This window comes from Notothenia rossii (genome assembly GCF_949606895.1).
Source record: "Notothenia rossii genome assembly, chromosome: 5".
Taxonomy (NCBI): Eukaryota; Metazoa; Chordata; class Actinopteri; order Perciformes; family Nototheniidae; genus Notothenia; species Notothenia rossii.
Genome location: NC_136903.1, coordinates 65,001,268 through 65,020,848, shown reverse-complemented (window position 1 = coordinate 65,020,848; position 19,581 = coordinate 65,001,268). Strand labels below are relative to the sequence as shown.

Here is a 19,581-nt window from a genome sequence, read left to right as displayed (position 1 = left end):
ATTAAACCACTATCTTTAATTTATTACAAACAAGGTATGAATTGACTGTTCAATTGGTACATGTTGTGTACAATACCTGTTATTCCAACCTGGTAGCACATCGCCCAATTTCTGCCAAATGAAAAGTGTGTGAAATTTTCTATAAAAATACATTGTTTCTTATATATGTATTAAATTAGAAGGGGTCGTGGACACTTCTAAACATAATTGTCACAATTTTTGTTGGACCGTATCAAATGTTGGTTTTAAGCTAAATCATATCTGTAGTCCCTTGGCCGGTGAAAGCAAAGAAAGCACAATAACAAATACAATCTTTTCAAATCACACTTTATATTAAATTACTATATTACGAACTATAATGTCCCCAAATGTGTGGGTAATTTGTTCAAATATTACATTTTGAGCACCAAAACATACCAAAGCACCACAAATATTCTGTCAGTTATTTAAAAAAAACTCACAACTTTACTGTTTTATGATGAATAATGTTGGAGCATCAGTTGGTTACTATTTTCTTAGGGAATGGATTCCTCATTTGTAGCCTTTATTTAACCAGGTGAAAATCCCATTGAGATCAACGATCTCTTTTTCAAGGGAGACCTGCAGCAATTCATTGATACAAAGCTGGATTAAAGCGTGCGGGTGGTGATGTCAGAGGATGGCTAATGCCGTTTGTGTATGTGTCCAACAATTATGTTAATGTTGAAGAAAAACCCTTTCAAGGAAAGCCAATAATAGCTTAACTGTCAAATTAGCATGCTAGTGGTCCACTAACGTAATAAGAATAGATTATCTAGTCATGTGTGTCAGAGTTCATATTGGCTCGGAACTGACGTCATTTCTCAACAGCAGACCTTTGTCTCTGAAGTAAACAACATAGAAAGTCAGTATTCCTGAATAGTATTCCTTTAAGATGCTTTGGACAATCATCTCACCACCAAACTGCTCTACGCCAAGGACATTGTATTCATTCATTGTATTAGTATAATGTAGTATTATAAGGTCAAAAAGCTTTACAGTTTATTCAACAAGGGCTTTATTCCGAATTCCGTATCACCTGAAAAGAAACCAGGCGAAAACCCTTTTCATCAGCTGCGCATTTAATGTATAACAACAGTACAAAGTGAATCTTTTGCTTGCAAAATAGGAGTGTTTTTTTATGTACAATATTTTTACAACAATATATAGTTTAAAAAACATTACAGTTTAAATGTCTGACAGTGTATTGCACAACACATTTATAAATTATCATCATCAAACCACACATGAAACAGATGAGTTCTGCCATATTTCAACACTTAACAGGAAATGTATTTATTATTTATATAATTGTATCTTGCTCTTCTAGATTAGCATGAATAAAGGTCCTGTGGGGAGCACATTAACCCCACTGATACTGAAATGGTAAAAGGAGCAGCGCTCCGGAAAGACACTGATAGATAGTCCATGTGACTTTTACATTGAGCGATGAAACAGCCTACAGCACAGAAATAAGTTCATATTTCAGCATTGCAATGGGTGAAATACAAACAATCAAAACTAAAAACCTGAATGACCGCGATGCCTCAGACTGGATTTTTCATCATGATAATCGTTTGGAGTTTAAGATATGGCACTCTATAAATACAGCAGCAAAGACACAGCAAGCAATTAGGTCAAATGTACATATGGAAGCAAAATAAAAACACGTGAACTTTATGCTGAAAGATGGAAGGATGTTAAGAGCTGTGAAGCAACAGGACCATATGCTGATCCAAATACATGTATCAATAATCATATATCCACTCTGTGGACAAAATATTAAAATCACCTACTTTATACCGCTACACTCTCTTTTGGGGCACCCACAGCTTAAATATCTCCAGGGAAAAAAGTCCTCCCAGCTAGTTTCTTACATTTGATTTCCAGGTTATGTTCAAAATACATTTTTTTGGGAGGATCAATAAGGCATCAAAGCCTTCATCAAACTTAATCTGATCGGATTACTTCACAGGAGCAGCAGGTGTTCTTAATATCTCGTACACTTTGTGAATTTCAAGTATCGCGCTTAATGTAAACAATGACTGATGAGACAGGGGAGGGGGAGGGGGGCGCTGTTGGCCAGGGCTTGGCTAATCTGTTTCTTGATCAGACTTAAAGCATCATTAATCATGCTTTCTGCTACAGTTCAATTTGGTCTCCACTTATCTTTGAACGGCTGAATTGGTGGTCTATAGATCATCACTGTACAAAATGTCCTATCTTAAATGGGATCTTTTCCGTACAATGACATGTATTATTAATAAATTCTACAGGAGCATTTAACATGAATGAAACATGAGACATATTATATTTGGCACAAAAACCCCGGGATTTGGTCCGGAAATATATCTACATATATTTCATATTTGAAGGTTTGCAGTGCTGTAGAGCCGGACCCTCACCTTTTTCAATGCCAAATTGTGTACTGTTCAATCCCTGGCGGAGTTGCGATTCACTAAATCTTCATTTAAAACAAGGACAGGGATCTTCAAGTGTGGAAATGAAAAGTAATGGCATCAAAGTCTTTAGTTTTCTCTTTAGTAAGCCTTTAAAAGGCAATAGGGAAAGGCTTAGCAACACAAAGTTACACACATCTCTGCTCCAAACAGCGATGTCAGTCCAAGTCCGTGATATGTACTGCGAACACGAGTCCTTCATCTTTGACATATAAAAAGTATTTTGAAACGTGCCATCCCATTAAATTGGCTCCTGTCTTTGTTGCGCTCCTCCAGTGACTTTTCAAGTTGAGTCATTCTTTTATTAAGTGCTGTTCTCTTCAGAGCTCCAGCCATGCCACACACACATATTTAGTATAAGCACCGACTACAAAGACAACCATTACCCAGCGGAAAAGAATTGGCTGCGAATTCAGCAACCGTGATGGCCCAAATCGTCTTTGTGTCTCTCCTCTAGGAGCGTTTTAGAAGTTGGGTGTTTGCCTGCTGGAGTTTCTTCTGAAAAAACGATGACATGGGATTCAAAAGTCGTGCTTTGGGACGATCTGTGTGCTGCGGAGTGTGTATGTACATTTGTATGCGTGTATTAATCTCTTTCGTTTGTTTATACAGTAGGTCCATTGAGTCTGCAATGACAGTGTACATCATGATTTGAGTGTGTGTGTGTATAGGTGCTTAGGTGTGATTGTATGTGTGTGTTCACGTGTGCATGAGAGTACCACATGTGTTGCTGATGGGTTTAATACTCATCTGTTAAAGTATGTGTTGTAGTGTTTGTGTGTCTGTCTGTATGGAGGTGTCTCAGCTCTCTATAGACATGGCTGCGATGATCTGCTCCAGTTTGTATGCCAGCTTCTGCTTCCGGGCCTGTTCATCCTGCTCCAGTGCCTCAATAATCTAAAACACACAAAAACACACACAAGAGCACAAACTATGAAACTGAGGCTTATTGTTCAGAAATAGGAATCATACAAATATGCAAATACAGAAAAAACTGATTTACAACACCAACAACTTCCACACTTAATAGTATTGTACATGTGGCTGCACTTGATTGCTAGTTCCTAATATATTGTCAATTTGAATTTATCATTTGATTGATCAGAAGTTGGTGCATAAGTGTAAAACCATCATTCACCGGTTCCAGCTGCTCAAATGCATCCAGTAGCTGCTTTTCCAGGTTATATCTTTGTAGATGAAATATCCTCATATCTTAGAGTTTTGGGCTTTCAACTGACAGAACATGACATTTGAAGATGCCACCTTGGACTGTGGGAAATTGTGATTTTCACTCTTTCAGACATTTTATAGGCCAAGACTTTGAACAAGAATAGATCGAGTCATCATGTTGCCACACATTGCCAAACATTTTAGGGCAATTTAAATGTTTATCAATGAACTGTAATTACATTACATTACATTACATTGCATTTAGCTGACGCTTTTATCCAAAGCGACTTACAATAAGTGCATTCGACCAACAAGATACAAACTTGAGGGAAACAGAATCATATAAGTACATCAGGTTTCATAGAGCCAAAACATTTCAAGTGCTACTCAACTGGCTTTAAATAAGCCAGTCCTTTATTAGTATATTAGTGCTTTGTTAGCAATTATTTGTTAGTAATTCTATCGCTTGTAATGAATTGAAAGCATATTGCGAAAACAAGGACCTGAGAACACCAAGGGTGTTTCTCAATCTCGAGGAAAGCTGCTCCAGAGCCACTATTTCAAGCATACTACGTCATCGAGTGCCGCCGAAGTACTGCTCCAATGTCCAGCATACTTGGAATTCTACAGAGCCCGGCGTACTTCGTTTGGATACATTTCGAGGCTACACATGTGTAGACTCCGAGGTCTTAAAATCCCCACAATGCTTTGCGCACGGACCAATTTCCCCAAATCTGTGGTGGAAAATGTAAGCCGGGGCCTCTCATATGACGCACACCTGCACACTTGCTTGCCTGTTCCATTCTTCATTTTCCGAGGCTATGAAGTATTCTTGCCTCGCTTCTGAAGCAAGACGCTCGGAAGACATGTGCTACCAAGCAAGCGTCCTCGACATTGAGAAACACCCCGTGATAACGACCTGGCAGATTGACACAATAAACTCACCATACATAATCAGAACAATATCTTGTTCTTTTGATACTATGAGCACTGTTTATCACTTTGGATATTTAGCTTATTTCTGTACAACACTACCTATTTTTAAATCTGCACAGCCCTCCAATTAAACTCTTATAAACTATCTTTTGTCACATTTTCACTGTACTTAGTTATTAGATATTGTATATTTATATTAAACATTTCTTGTTATTTTTTAATGTCAACTAGTTTTTAAATATTTTTGAATCCGTCTAATTCATGATCATTCTCTTACAATGTTCAGAGTCTCATGATAACTGTCTTTTAAAACACCCATAGTCATCTTATTATTTGCCACTATAAGAATAGCTGCTTTAACATACAAATATTCCAACTTCAGTCGGCTAACCACACCATCAGGACCCCTCCAGCACATTCCCATGTTAAAGAGTGTTGACTGGGCCTCACCTCTTGGCTGTACTTGCTGACGTAAGTGTAGATCTCATGGAGGGCACTGAGCATGTTGAACTCACTGGAGTGAAGGCGGGCCTGTTCAGCCAGATAGGCATTCATATCCTGATCACTGATGGCAGGCAGGCGGTTGATGTCAGCGTAGTACCTGAGAGGAGAGACACACACACACAGTCAGAGTCAAGGGCATGCATATAAAAGCTTTTCTGCTCACCTAGTTTCAGTCTACTGTTGTGTGAGCTCAAAGAATATCTAAAGGCAGGCATTTTGGCAGGAATAAGGAAAGGCATCACTCATAGGTTCAGTCATTCAGTCACAGTGACTTCAAACCACACCAGAACTCTGTTTTGCTAAACAAACACACATATGACTTAACTTACGAAAGCTTTCACTTGATTACACATTCAGTCTGTTACTTCCAACCCTATTAGAGCTGCATCATTAATTGTGCCACCATTTGCAATAATAGCTTTATGCAATTCCATTTTTATACTAATGCATTGCAGGGAGATCTGATGAACCAATCCAAGTCTTACTTGCATCAACTAAGGACATGACTCCGTTGCCCTGTATGAGCAGGCTTTAGACCAGAGAGTAATGGATTACATGTTACAGGATAACGTAAAAAAGATTAAAAGAAAAATCTTAATGAGATTACTGGTACATTTTTTGAAAATGGGAATTTATAGCAGACTTACAGTGTTACAATAACATCAAGATCAATATATTGTTAAGTTGTACTATCTGCATTTTCCTTTTGGTTATCTTCCATTTTTCTTAATTTTCCTTTTGATCTTTTAATGCAATAGCTTTACACCTTATTTATTCAACATACAAACTTTGATTGCTTTTAATAATATATTGAACTAAAACAGCTTCTGACTACTACTGAAACTACTCTGTAGGCTAGGGGTGCATACCGGTTCCCTGTATTACCGAAATACCGGTTACTGGCGGCTACGGTATACCGTACAGAAATCAGATCCGGTTTTCGATACTCTTTCGATATTTTTTATTTTTTATAAAGTGAGGCGTAATATCCTTAAACTCGCACCCAAACCGCCAGCCAATCAGATCGCGCGTCTTGCAATGGCTTCGGTGATTGGCTAGATTGCCAAGCAACGCCCTTCACCTTCCTCCCAAACGTCTGAGCCTTTCGGTTAGCTTTCGTTTTTTCATTAGCTCAATGTCTGCACGAAAATCTAAAGTGTGGCTGCATATGACAGCCAGTCTGAATGGTGGGGTCTGTATCCACTGCAAGAAGTTTATTTCTGGGAAAGGCGGCAACACATCCAATCTCTCAAAACATTTTCTACTGTCACATAAAATCAGAGTACAGGAATGTACAGTCTTCAAGCCCGTGTTGTCAAACGTGTTTTTCATTGTTTGTTCAGTACTAAAAGGTTGAAGTCCCATAATTAATTTTAATATTCATTTGACATGTTAACTATATCATAAAGCGCTTCATGGGCGGTGTTATTCAATACATGTTTCCCTTATGCAACATGAAAGTATCACGATATGTATCGGTCGAGTATCGGTCAGTGGTATCTGTATCGTAAAAAAGTCAACGATATGCATCTCTACTGTAGGCCTAGCATATACTTTAAGATGACACATTGTTGATAAAAAGATATCTTGGTTTCTTTTTTTCTACGGTTACATTTTTCTTTTGTCTTACATAAGACACCTTTATAAAAAGCTATCTTATTTATATCTCTTTTATCTCATTTATGGGCATTGCATTTGATATTGAGGTACACCAAAAGTGACACAGGAATCAGGTTACATTACTTTTAAATCGTGACACAAGGCATTAGGTTGCTGATTTACCTTTATTTTACATATAACTAATAATTGTTCCGGAATGCCTTTTTTTAAAGTAAACCTCCCAGCCCTGCGTATGACTGTGTAATTATGTAAACTTGGTAAATGATAAAAAAGTGACGACAAATGGATTACTCCACCGGTTTTGACAAAACCTGGTATGGTTTGTCAAAAAAAGAACATAAATAGCAACCAATGTTTGGCGTAGTACAAATACAATACAAGTATTTAGGCACTATCAAACCACACACAGAACATCGTAATAGTGACACAACCTCTCATAGTGACAAGGTTATGACAGAGACAACTATCATTATCATCTCGTCAAGAGTCCTGAGGCTCTCGAATTACAAGCCTCTTCTGTCTCCTAAAATAACGTCTCAACCTGACACTAACAACAACCTTAAACAAAACAAACCTTATCCTATGCAAATATAGGCCCTGATTCGGAACTGACCCTGTTGAGACTTGAGGACAAGCAATCACTTCTCAGTGGGGATTTCACTAATCTTTTATATCCTTGAGAATGGCATTCGATTTTGCATGGGCGCAAACACACATACACACCTTTCTACCCAGCTCTTGTAATGCGGTATGTCCTTGGCGTAGAGCAGTTTGGTGGAGGGTGAGTCTTTGCCCAGACGGTGCTCAGAAGTAGAGCATGAGTCCATGAAGGTCTGGGCCACCACCGACAGACAGGCGTCCGTGATGCTGCTCTTATGGATGTCAAACACAAACTGGGGATTCTTGATCACGTTAACCCAGAAGCGCAGGGGCAAGCTGTGGGAAATAAAAGAGTAGAGTGTACAAAGGAGTAAGAGACGGGAAGATTTTAGTCTTCGTCTTTTTAATTGTGACCTTTATAAAGTTACAGTTTGTGCAATAGAACAAAAGTTGGTAGTTCTTCAAAGAGCAGCATAGAAATAGAATAAGATAAGGTGGCACTTTGGCATTAAGGGTTGAATAATTGTTCACTTGGCCCCGAGCTTTGCCTGTTTTTATTAAAAGTTCTATAGAAAATATTGCCAGCAAGTGTGATGTCTCTACAGTGGAAGTTAAGTAAGGTTCCCTCTCACCAGTTGCTCTTCCAGGTGTGACGGACGTCCGTGTCGTGGATGCCGTGCTTGTCGGCCTGCTCGTCCAGGAAGTCAAACATATATTTGATTGCGAGCGGCAGGGCGGTGCCCCGACACACAGTGCTGAACAGGGTCTCAAACAGGTCGTCCACAAACTTCTGCAGGGTGCCCTAAAGAAAACAGAACATAGAGTTGAGACCTAGTGCCGCACTTATATCTTTTGTAAATGAAATATTTTCCTATCTTTGGGTTTTGGACTGTTGTGGGAAATTGTGATTTTCACTTCAGACTCAAGACTGTTGGTCAAGTCATTGTGCCGCCAACCATTGCCACATACTTTAAGGCAATCAAAATGTTAATTCACTTTAATGAACTGAAAGCACTTTGCGAAAGGTATTAAGTTGTGAGACGTAAACGAGGAATTCAATCAGAACTGCCAACATCATGTTAGCGACCTGTCAGATGGAAACAATTAAATCCGAAAGAAAACATTAACTGAGATATTACAGGTAGCGTACAGAGGGTTTATCAAAGATTAGTGTGTGGTGATGAATTTCTGTGGATTCATAACTGTGAGCGACACCTATTACAATACCCATAGTCATCTTATCCTTTGTTGATATAGGAATAGCTGCATTAACTTCCAACATTAGTCGGCTAACAAACTAGCCATAGTGTACCTTTGTAGCTAGTAGCCTCGTCAGGTAGATCTCAGACACCATCTTGCTGCCGCGTTCGCCCTCTTTCTGGTCCCCGTGGTCGTGGTTCTTGACTAAGTGCCAAACCTTGACCCCGCTCTCCATGTCAGGGGTCAGCATGGGCACACGGGAGTGGGGGCTGTCAGGGCTGGTGGGCGTGGAGCGGAAGGAAACGTCCACACCTAGATGGTCAAATGTCAGATAATCAGAAAAAGATATTCTAAAATGCTCTAGGTGTAGTTTGTAGAGAGAATACATCTCGTTTGATAACAGAACAAAAGGCACATTTGTCTTTCAGATCTGAATATAAGGCGCATTGTCTCTTTGTGATCTGCAAGTGAACATGTTGGGTCTGTTTGTTCAGACTGTGTATTCATTTGCTGCCATTCTTTCATTGGTTGTCATAGTAATGATGCACTCATTCACTAAAGACATGTTTTCTATCCTGGCTCTGATCCTTACTTTCTGTCACTTTGTGCTTTCTGCTCTTGTTGTCATCATGTTTTTTTGAAAACATTTGAAACCTCATATGAAAGACAAGTGTTGGTTGTATCTTTAAATGTGTCTCTCTGATTGTAGATCAGTAGTTTGTATAGATCTAAAGTGATAAGACTGGATGAATAAGTTTGAAAATAGCACTTCTTTCTGTTTAATGTGCTGTAAAACAGTATCTGCTAATGTGCGTTACTACAGACTGATGAGTGACAGCAACAGATGGAGCAACACTGCTGTGAGCTGAATGAATATGAAGTATTTGTTTTGTTTTTTGAAACAGCACTGACCGTATCTACTGATGCTGCGTGGGAAGCTGGCTGAGCAAGGAATATTGAAAGAAGACATCTGTTTGGGCACCAAGGCCACCACGCAGCGCTCCGACACCTTGAAGACAAAGGTTAGGCATGGCTATTATTTTTATGAATAAGTGGAATGCAGCTGTAGGTCAAGAGCAATGGCAGCTTAAATTCAAAAGCTTTTGAATAGTCCATCTGCAGTTGAATCACTAGACATATAATTGGACTATACATAATGTCCTTAAGGTAAATTCACACATTCTTTCACAAAAGTTGTATATATGCTCCATTATCATCACACTATACAGAAAGTATAGTATTGATCAGCTTTAACTACAGTGTAGGACTAAACCTATTCATATTACAAAGGCGTACTGTAGAATGTACTTAGCTTAAACTTAAAGCCAGAACACTTAACTATACTTCAGACTTAAACAAAAAATGGAATCAAAACTGTGTCTACCACATATTTATTGCCTTTACTTGTGTGTATTTTACATCTTGACTAAGAGGGCACAGTTGTCTTGATTTTGTCTTCAATGGGCCCTTCAATGCGTTTTTTGGGGTTTCCTTTTCATGTAGTGTGATATATAGGTGTTTGTGCATGTTAATGGTCTGCAGAGAGTTACATCCCAAAGTTCCCTCCAGAGGGAGTTTCTCTCCTACACACTCCCCCCCCCCTGCCTTAAAACAATTTCATTTGACTCGCTTGCTTCCATCCGTAACATAATGACATCAATATGTAACAGTGGCGCTTCTATTGGCTAGGGCTCCAACACACTGTACGTGAGGCTAAGGTTCTCGAAATCTCTAAGCGAAGGGCCAATCACAACAGAGCCGTCCAGCTAACCAATCAGAGCAGAATGGGCTCTGGTTTCAGACAGAGGGTGAAAAGAGGTGCTGCAGCACAGGCAGTATGAGAAAAATAAAGAGCTTTTTGAACATTAAAGCATGTAGACATGTCCCAGTAGAGACACTAAATGCAAATACGAACCTGAAAATTAGCACAATAGGGCTCATTTAATTATAAAATATGTATGGATCATTTTGCATTGATTTCACTGGCTGTGGAATGCTTTTAATTAAAACTAAAATTATATTTAAAAATGTAAAATTGCTCAGCCGAGGCTCAGTGTAAGTGTCGGTCCTACATTTTGTCATTTCTGTAGTCCCAGGTAAATATTTATACTGTAGCTGGGTTTGGTTGTCTGACACGTGAGCTAAATTCACACTACTGTTCTGCATGAGCTGTAAAATGTTGCTAATACAAATCCAGCTTAGCAACATAACAAATATTTCCACACCTGGCACCATGGTTAAGAATGAATGAGATAAATAGTTTTTCTCCTTGACAGATAATAGAGATTCTTGTCAAAAACATGCTTTTTTGTGCCGAAAAATTCAGTTCTCCTTTGTCTTTATTTATCTCTTTGTTTAAACAAAAGTATGCTGCCTTGAAATGCTTGCTGTGTGCGAGTGTTACATTTGGCCAAAAGCTGATAGTGAGGACAGACATTTGATTGACAGCGGAGCAGGATGACTCATCTGAGTTTGGTGACCTGTGTAGTCGTATTTATGAGCAGAAAAAAAGATGTTGTGAGAGACCCAGGAGCACAAGTGCATATTCGGTTGACTAAGCGTGCCTGCGACCAAGGGGTTGACAAAATGTTGGCAGGGGTGGCGGGGGAGGGTATATGAATATGAATGAGTAATGCTGTGTCCTTCATCAACAATATCTAGTGTGATGCCCTTGAGCAACTGGATAATCACAGCTTTTAAAAAAGGCTTTGTAAGAGTGAACGAGCTCTGTAGTTCATCATTAGCTACAGCTGAAACGAAAAGTCAATTGAAAGAAATTCATCTGCAACTATGTTTCATAATTTCATTTGAAAATCATTCATCATTCAAATCAGGAGTCACTTCTCAAACTAGCAAGCCTTACATACAACATTACATAACATGACATAATAAATGTGAAGTGGTTCTGATTTACTGTTTTTATTTTGAAATTGAAAATCTTTGGATTCTGGACCGTTATTTGGACAGCAGAAGAAATCTATGTATATCCCCTTTGGCTGTGAGAAATGCAAATAGACATTTTTAAGTCTTCTCTGACATTCTGTAGACAAAATAATTGATCTTTTAATCAAGGAGATTCTTACTTTAATAATAAATTAAAAACTTAAAAAGCAGCCATTGGTTTAGGGCTTACTTTTTGGCATTGCTCATCAAAACACACACTAGTCACATCAAGCTTCATTATGCTTTTCTTATGGTGGAGTATTGACATTATTGACAGACCTGGTAGTGCATGAGTGTGTTGAGTCTCTTCCAGTCACTCTCTATCTTGGTGGTGATGTCCTCATCCTGCAGGACCACACGCGCTGTTCTGCCCTGCCGCCACTCTGAAGGAAAAAGCAATCAATAGTAAATGTGTGACATTTGTCATTTTGGAAATGTTTGTATCCTAAGTGCCTGACAGATTTTCTAATGTCCATCGTTTGTCTTGCAAAGTTCCTGTGCGCTGCAGGTGAACTTTTGTGCTGTTAGTTTGTTCTTAAAATGTAGCAAGCTGTCACCCGTAGCAAGACGGCTGAACGTGCATTTCTTTCTTGATTATGATTTTGCAAACAAAACACAAATGACACAGTGTCTTCACAGAGATTTAAGTTACCCAAAGCAACAAGGAAGAAACAGATCCTCTCCAAATCCCTCACCTATAAGATCTCCTTTAAAAGTGTAAACTACAAACCCAAAGCAGAATCAGACACTACCTTTGAAGGTGCGTGTCAGCTGGATTTGTGCCAAGTCATTCAGAATTAGATGACATGTTGTGGGCGTAAGCCTAAGTGTAGGTGAGCTGTCAGTAAGGTTTAACATCAGTGTTGTTGAGTGTTGCTCTGGTTGGGGCTGTAAACAGGTAGGAGGAAGTTGTCTTCCGGAAATTGATTTGGAGCCCTTTGTTGATGTCAAATGTCTTCAGTGAAGCACCTGTGATAACTCCCCTGACAAGCCCACTACAAGCCGTACTCTTCCCACCTGTCATCATTCCAACATATCATGTTCCATGGCACATTTTCAGTCTATGTTCTATTTCTCACTATATAAAACAATTAGCTTTATATAATTAGTCTTCAACAGTAGGATTGCAGCCTCACCCAGATCCATGTCTGCAGCCCGTGGTCGCTGTGAGCACGGCATGTTCTTGTACACCGCATCCAGGATCTTCTCTTTTACCTGGGTAATGGTGTCACAGTTGAGCACCTTGACAGGGATTTCGGGGCTGTTCTCATTGTCTGGGTTCACACAGCTCAGCGTCTGGGGATCCGGGATAGAGAGAAAGAGGGGGGGGGGGGGCAGGGAAGGTAAGAGAAAAAGGTAGAGGGAAAGGTGTTACTTGCTAGGAATGTCCTTTCATTACATACTCCTCACCAAACTGTCCTGGTGGAGAGGATCGAGGCCAGAAATGTAATTTCACACCTCCAGGATGTGGCTGTGCCGCTACAGCAGGGGCATTACACAAGTAATGAGACACAGCCTCTCAGACTCTCCGACATGGATATCAGAAAGGTGTCATCCTGTCGCTGGCTGCCTCTGCTGTGGAGCTAAAGCCTGAGGGGGAACTTATTCTGACGGGCTACTGGAGGAACCCAGCCGGCTTGATTTTAATGGAAAAGTATAAAGTAGGGGCATGTTGTGTATACAGGTGGCCCTACTGCATTTCCCTTCATTGCAAAGCATACACCAGCGACGAACTTTGGAAACTCAGTATTCCTTATTATATTATACAGGGGTTTTTCTAGAAAAATATGATATGAGGGCAAACTGTGGTGCTGATCTTGAATATAAGATATATCTATTCTCGCAAAAACATGACACCCGTATACAAGATAGCGCCGTGGACGCACACAACAACGCCACGTTGGAGCTTGGTAAAAACAAAGCTGTCTATGCTGTCTGACGGTCTATTTGATAGAATTTTCATATTTTTCGAGTTATTTTACAGTTTTTGCAGACATCATCATTTTGGTATGAGGATGCACGCCGAAAGTAAGAGGGCGCAGCGCCCCTGTTACCCGGTTTAGATAAAACCCTGTTAGCTGTTTAAAAGCATGTATCTTTATTTAATTGAATTACTTTTCCACTTATTTGGGAAGACAGACTGACCTAAAGTTTAAATCCTAGATAAGTGGTTTTCAACCTGGGGGTCAGCACCCCCAAGAGGGTCACAATATTATTACTGGGGGGTCCACAGATGTTGTGTGAAACAAAATTACAATTACATAAAGATATATACAATAAGATTTAGACAGGGAATAGCTACTATTACGTTACATCACCTGTACCACTAATGTGCTTAGCTTTGGGGCCTACACTAATAATACAAGGGCTATAAAAGTGTTCGTACTGGGTAGTTTATTCAGGATTCTTTTTAAGTAAACGCTGATTTACAGATAAAAAACCTGTTTTGCCTCTACAGGGTTTCCGCGGGGTCTTAAAAAGTATTAAAAGTTGATAAATCAATTTAGCGAAAATTAAGGCTATTACAAAGTATTAAACAGCATTTTCCAAGGTATTACATTTTGTAGCTTGTTTTCAATAAGTATATAAATTGTCCAAAGAGGTTGTATTCTACAGTCTGCCTGAATGTAATCATTGCGTAGGTGTGTATTGTGATTCTGTGTAGTTTATTTATGGCATCCCGTTGGATCTGACGCCATCTGAACAGGACATTGCACGCTCACTGCTTGATAGCGCGAAGCTCCGTCTACGCCGTTATCGTTATGGGGAAATGCAAGTTTACTTCGAAATTGTTGGAAGATGAGGAGGAAGGACAATCAATACTGTATATACAGGGTTCTTACGGTCATTAAAAACCTGGAAAAGTCATGGAAATTCAAAATGCTAATTCCAGGCCCTGGAAAAGTTATGGAAAACAATATTTTTCCCAAAGTTTTTGGAAAAGTCATGGAAATGTAACTAAAGTTGCATCAAATATAATTTATATTTTATCTAATCGCCAAAATAGTAATACTATAATGATAATACATACTGTATCCTATAGTAATGAAACGTAAAATGGCATTTAACTGTCGAGGTATTTTGCTGGTGAGAGATTTTAGTTGCTTTTGCCTGTAGAAGCTAGTAAGCCTACTATTGGATTTGTTTTAGATAGGCACAACATGTTTCATATGCAGACCTTATTTTCCTGTTCCACGTTCAAATAAACCATTTTCAGTGGTACCGCTGAGAAAGAGTAAGGTTTTTTGGTCATGGAAAATGAGGTAAAGGTCATGGAGAATCATTGGTGAAAAAGTGTATGAACCCTGTGAGGTAAAGTGTGTCGCCAATGTAACCGGTTAAAACTCAAAGTGGCGATGAGGTCTTAAAATGTATGGAAAGGGTCTTAAAAAAGGTCTTAAAAGGTTTTAAGTTTGACCTCAGGATTCCTGCATATACCCTGCTCTATGAAAATGTGCTTAAACAGCCGGCGCACTTCCTCTGGGCTTGGGTCACAACTATGTTAAAGGTGTTGTTTTCTTGATAATAAAAAAAAGCTTTATCTTCTTTAGCTTGACATGATGGCAATCTGGGTATTTCAGGTTATTTGTTCACTCCCTTCATGTTGTTGAAGCTCCTAATATTCAAAGAATTCACAAAATGCTACATTTCTGTGGATCTGTCAAGGCTCTTTCCGAGGAATGTTCACAAATTAATACAGACAATCTGGTTGATTATTTTCCGCATTTTGTCCCCTAATGTCGTTATGACTCACCAGCGTCTTGTATTCAATCTGCTGTCTGATGAGCTTGTCCTCGCTGAGGGAATAGCGAGCCTCTCCAGTGATTGAGTCTATTGGTCCCTTCTCCATTTGCTGTTTGATGGCACAGAACAGCATGAAGAGAGGCTCGCCAGCACACTCCTTTGTTTTGGAAGGGAAACCAGGGATTAGAGGGAAAGGTGGGAGCAAGAAATATAAGACATGAGAAAGAAGTAAAGGAGAGAGATCTGTAATCATCAGCACATACAATGACACTGAGTATCTAGAGCATGGCACACCAAACATGATAAATGGAGCTTTTTACTCTTGTGTGAAATGCAAAAGTTTGACTCCGCAGGAAACCATTATCCCTCCACAATGTCCATAAAACTCATCAATATCTCACAGTTAAAATGACAGCAAACAGCAGTCAATACTAAAATCGATGCTAGTCATTTTAAAAAGCAATGTCGTAGTCTATCACATTGACACCTGTAGCGATAAGGCGTGAAAGAGATTTAATTTTACCTTGAGAAATTTGTGTAGCAAGAAGGCAAACCAATTTGTCAGCATCTTCTCTGCCACGGACTCGGTTCTGCAAGACAAGAAGAAAGCACACTCATTTGTTAGCAAGAGGCGTCCCATAGAGAGCGGCAGTGCTCTGATTATTCTTTTATAATTTAAGACGTTAGAAGAGCCCGACGTTGTTGAAACCAAAAAAACATAACATGGAAAGTTTACAGAGAAATACCATCCTTACTCAGCTGCTCGGTCTCAAAGGACACATACTCTGATACAGTCTGCTGTAAGTTAAGTGCCGCCGGTGCACAATGTATTTGGGTCATGACATGTCCACTTCAAGCCCTTTTACTTTTCTTCCTTGCTGTGTCTGCACTTAGCTACTTCACGAGCCCAGATGGGAAAGCTGTAAAGGCTCTTCTGAATCTGATTCAACTCCTGCAGTTTTATAGACACCGCTCTGTTTCCCTTACATAACCTGCTTTCTGTCTGCCACTCTTTTTTCGGTCCTTACCTGCATTTCAAGCCTAACCTGCATTGACTCGACTGTTAACGGCATCCCATTAAATTGTGGTGTTTCCGCAAGAGCAGCATGTTTGGGCTAACAAGTTATTGTTGTACCCGCTCCCATGTGAACCCATCCTTATATTTAATGAGTCTGCTTCAGATTTAGAAAGCCCCCTTTTTCAAAAAAGAAAGAAAGGAAAAAATAAACCTCATGAAACATTCAGTAGGCCAGTCTCAGCTAGGAAAACAGTCTGCAGATATCCAGAGGTGAAGGGGAGAGGCGAGAGAACGGAGGACATGAGAGGTGGCGGGGGGAAGAAACGTGAGCTAGAACTGAATGTTTCATGAGTGGCACGAAGAAGATAATTTAGACTGACATAGACCATGCCGCCGCTGCACTCTCGTCCACATTAGGTTCTCTTCCTCTGCCAGTCCCTCCCACTCTCACTCACTTTACCTCTCCTGTCTCTTTCACCTGTTCCTCAGACTCCTAACGGCTGTTTCACGCCGCTGAACAAAACAAAGCTCAACAGAGGTGGGCTTTCCTTCACTGGTCTAGTTACTCATCCAACAGAAGTGCCGTAACTGGGCTGGAAAGAACAATGCACAAAGGTATTATCTATGCTGAAAGATAAGCAGTGTTGATCAGAACCTGGCAGGTTTGAGATAGAAAAGGTCTCTCTTGGTTAAATCCTCTGACCACACTGGAAAAATATGGATGGAGAAAGTAAGGGAAAAATAGCTTTTACTTTAAGTTCCTGAAATTTACAAGGAATGCTTGTAGATATAAATTACTTATTACACAGATGTGCTTAACAATTAAAGGAGAGTTTCTCTCCCACACACTCCCCCCCCCCTCTGCCTGAAATGCCTCCCATTGTACTGTAGTCCTTAGTTGACTTCTGTAACATAGTGACATCACTACGTAACAATCACGCTTCTATTGGCTAACGCATTCCAACACATTGTACGTGATAGCCTTAGGGGCGGACATCTTTAAGGGGCTGACTTATCACAACAGAGCCGTCGAGCTAACCAATCAGAGCAGACCGGGCTCTGGTTTCAGACAGAGGGGGAAAAGAGGTCAGAATCAAAACTGTGTCTACCACATATTTATTGCCTTTACTTGTGTGTATTTTACATCTTGACTAAGAGGGCACAGTTGTCTTGATTTTGTCTTCGATGGGCCCTTCAATGCGTTTTTGGGGTTTCCTTTTCATGTAGTGTGATATATAGGTGTTTGTGCATGTTAATGGTCTTCAGAGAGTTACATCCCAAAGTTCCCTCCAGAGGGAGTTTCTCTCCTACACACTCCCCCCCCCCCCCTGCCTTAAAACACTTTCATTTGACTCCCTTGCTTCCATCCGTAACATAATGACATCAATATGTAACAGTGGCGCTTCTATTGGCTAGGGCTCCAACACACTGTACGTGAGGCTAAGGTTCTCGAAATCTCTAAGCGAATGGCCAATCACAACAGAGCCGTCCAGCTAACCAATCAGAGCAGAATGGGCTCTGGTTTCAGAAAGAGGGGGAAAAGAGGTGCTGCAGAACAGGCAGTATGAGACAAATAAAGACCTTTTTGAGCATTGCAGCATGGAGACATGTCCCAGTAGAGTAGAGGCACATAATACAAATATGAACCTGAAAACGAACATAATAGGGCTCCTTTCATTTTCTCAGCAACTGCAAATAAGCTGTCTGAAAGCCTAAACTGAGCCTCCTAAGTCACATATCTTTACTCCTCCTTAGATGATTAAAATGAACATTCATTTTTTCCAAAAGGTTAAATAAATAGCTTTTTGAAACTCAACTTTTAGCAGCAGTGTAGTAATTCTGGTTTACCTGCGGAGGAGTAGTTTGGGGTGGTTCTTGCTCTCCAGGTTGCGTTCTATGAGATCGGAGAGCAGGTGTTTGAGGATGTCAGTAGCGTACTCCAGCCGCCCCTGCAGAGCGGTCATGATGAGCGAGGCAACGTAGCCGCGGTCACGCATGGAGAAGGAGCGCTGCAGCTCCAGTGTGCGGATGAATGTCAGCAGGAAAACCTTGTTATTCACCAGCTGAGCAAACTGCTTCAAGGCTTTCTCCACATTCGCCTGTCCGCTCCCCGGCACCTACACGCATCATGCATTTTTGCACAGACACAAAGAAGCACATGCTCATTAGATAATGCTCATTGAAGGATGAGAGAAGTCATAATGTGGACAGAGGAACATGAAGACCGAATAAATATCTACAGGAATTCTCACGAACCATCTAAAGGCATAAAAGAAAAACAGAACCGCTGAAGAGCAGAACCCCCCAACATAGAAACTTGTGGTTTATAGTTTTAAATTCCCTCAAGAATTTAATCAAAAACACAAACGATTCTTTATTTTCTGCAACAAATAAAAGACACGTTTATTTATTTGGAGGAAGAAGAATAGGACGATGTTTAAAATGCAATCAGACAGGCTCCTTCAAAAAATCTTTTGAAACCATTGTGAACATAACTGCTTGATTGAACCAACTCTAATTAGAAACACTAGCTTAATTTTGACATTGAGCACATAGGAAATATTGTTCAAATAATGAAAAAGCAAATGGCTGGTTGTTTAGAGGTTCTTCGAAATAAGTAGAACTAAACCCCGGAGGCCGCGTCGAAGAACATTTTAAAACCAGGTACTTTTAGTATGAAATGTGATAATATCTATAGGGGTTCTTTGAAAAGAGAAGAAACGCTACACTAGAACAGTGCGAAATATGACATGCCAGCATTACTGAACAGGTGTCGAAGAATATTTTGATCGGAGATTTGAATATTAAAAAGCAATAGTCCAAGTGAACAAGATGAGTTTTCCTCAAAATATGTGCATGACTGAGGCCCCAGCCACACAAGGACGATAACGGTCATATCCGCTACAGTTCTCAATCATATAGAGTCAGACGGTTCGGCCAAACGAGGCCGACATGGAAACGCATAAAACGATAACGATAACGGGTCGCAAGGTGGGTAGATTTGCGAATGAAACGCTCTGGGGGGGCAAACGGCTCCGTGTTTACGCCTATACGATCATTTCCTGATAACGATGAAGCAATAGCCCCGCCTCTCCCACCTCTCCTGCTCAGAGATCAGCTGCTGGGCTGTCAGAAGAGGGAAAGGAAAAGAGAGGCTCCGTTTTTTATTAGTACAGAGTCGTTATCAATTTGTTTTAAACCTCAATAAATAACAAAGAAGACCTCTGACCGGCACTTTTCTAATTTTGTCCGGAAGATTTCAACTTTAACGGAGATGTTGACCGGTGAAAAAAAATCTAACTGAAACTCTGCCGCACGGACCCCTCGTTCCTTGGAAGAGGCGGAGAGGTGGGTGTTTTTCATCTCCTG

The 19,581-nt window shown here is 40.2% G+C and overlaps 1 protein-coding gene across 1 annotated transcript in view; it reads right to left on the bottom strand.

Annotated features, from left to right (window-relative positions):
- Positions 1-1,079: 1,079 nt before the first annotated feature.
- The window catches only part of LOC307039999 (plexin-A2-like), an 84,318-nt gene continuing 65,816 nt past the window's right edge, over positions 1,080-19,581 (bottom strand). The window contains exons 22-32 of the mRNA XM_079682494.1: positions 18,061-18,329; positions 15,718-15,784; positions 15,205-15,351; positions 12,587-12,746; positions 11,730-11,833; positions 9,420-9,516; positions 8,620-8,819; positions 7,940-8,109; positions 7,431-7,643; positions 5,034-5,184; positions 1,080-3,374 (exon numbers count right to left, since the gene is read on the bottom strand). Of these exons, the coding sequence (XP_079538620.1) occupies positions 3,279-3,374; positions 5,034-5,184; positions 7,431-7,643; positions 7,940-8,109; positions 8,620-8,819; positions 9,420-9,516; positions 11,730-11,833; positions 12,587-12,746; positions 15,205-15,351; positions 15,718-15,784; positions 18,061-18,329 (1,674 nt within the window). The 3' untranslated portion in view covers positions 1,080-3,278. The remainder of the gene's footprint in view (positions 3,375-5,033; positions 5,185-7,430; positions 7,644-7,939; positions 8,110-8,619; positions 8,820-9,419; positions 9,517-11,729; positions 11,834-12,586; positions 12,747-15,204; positions 15,352-15,717; positions 15,785-18,060; positions 18,330-19,581) is intronic.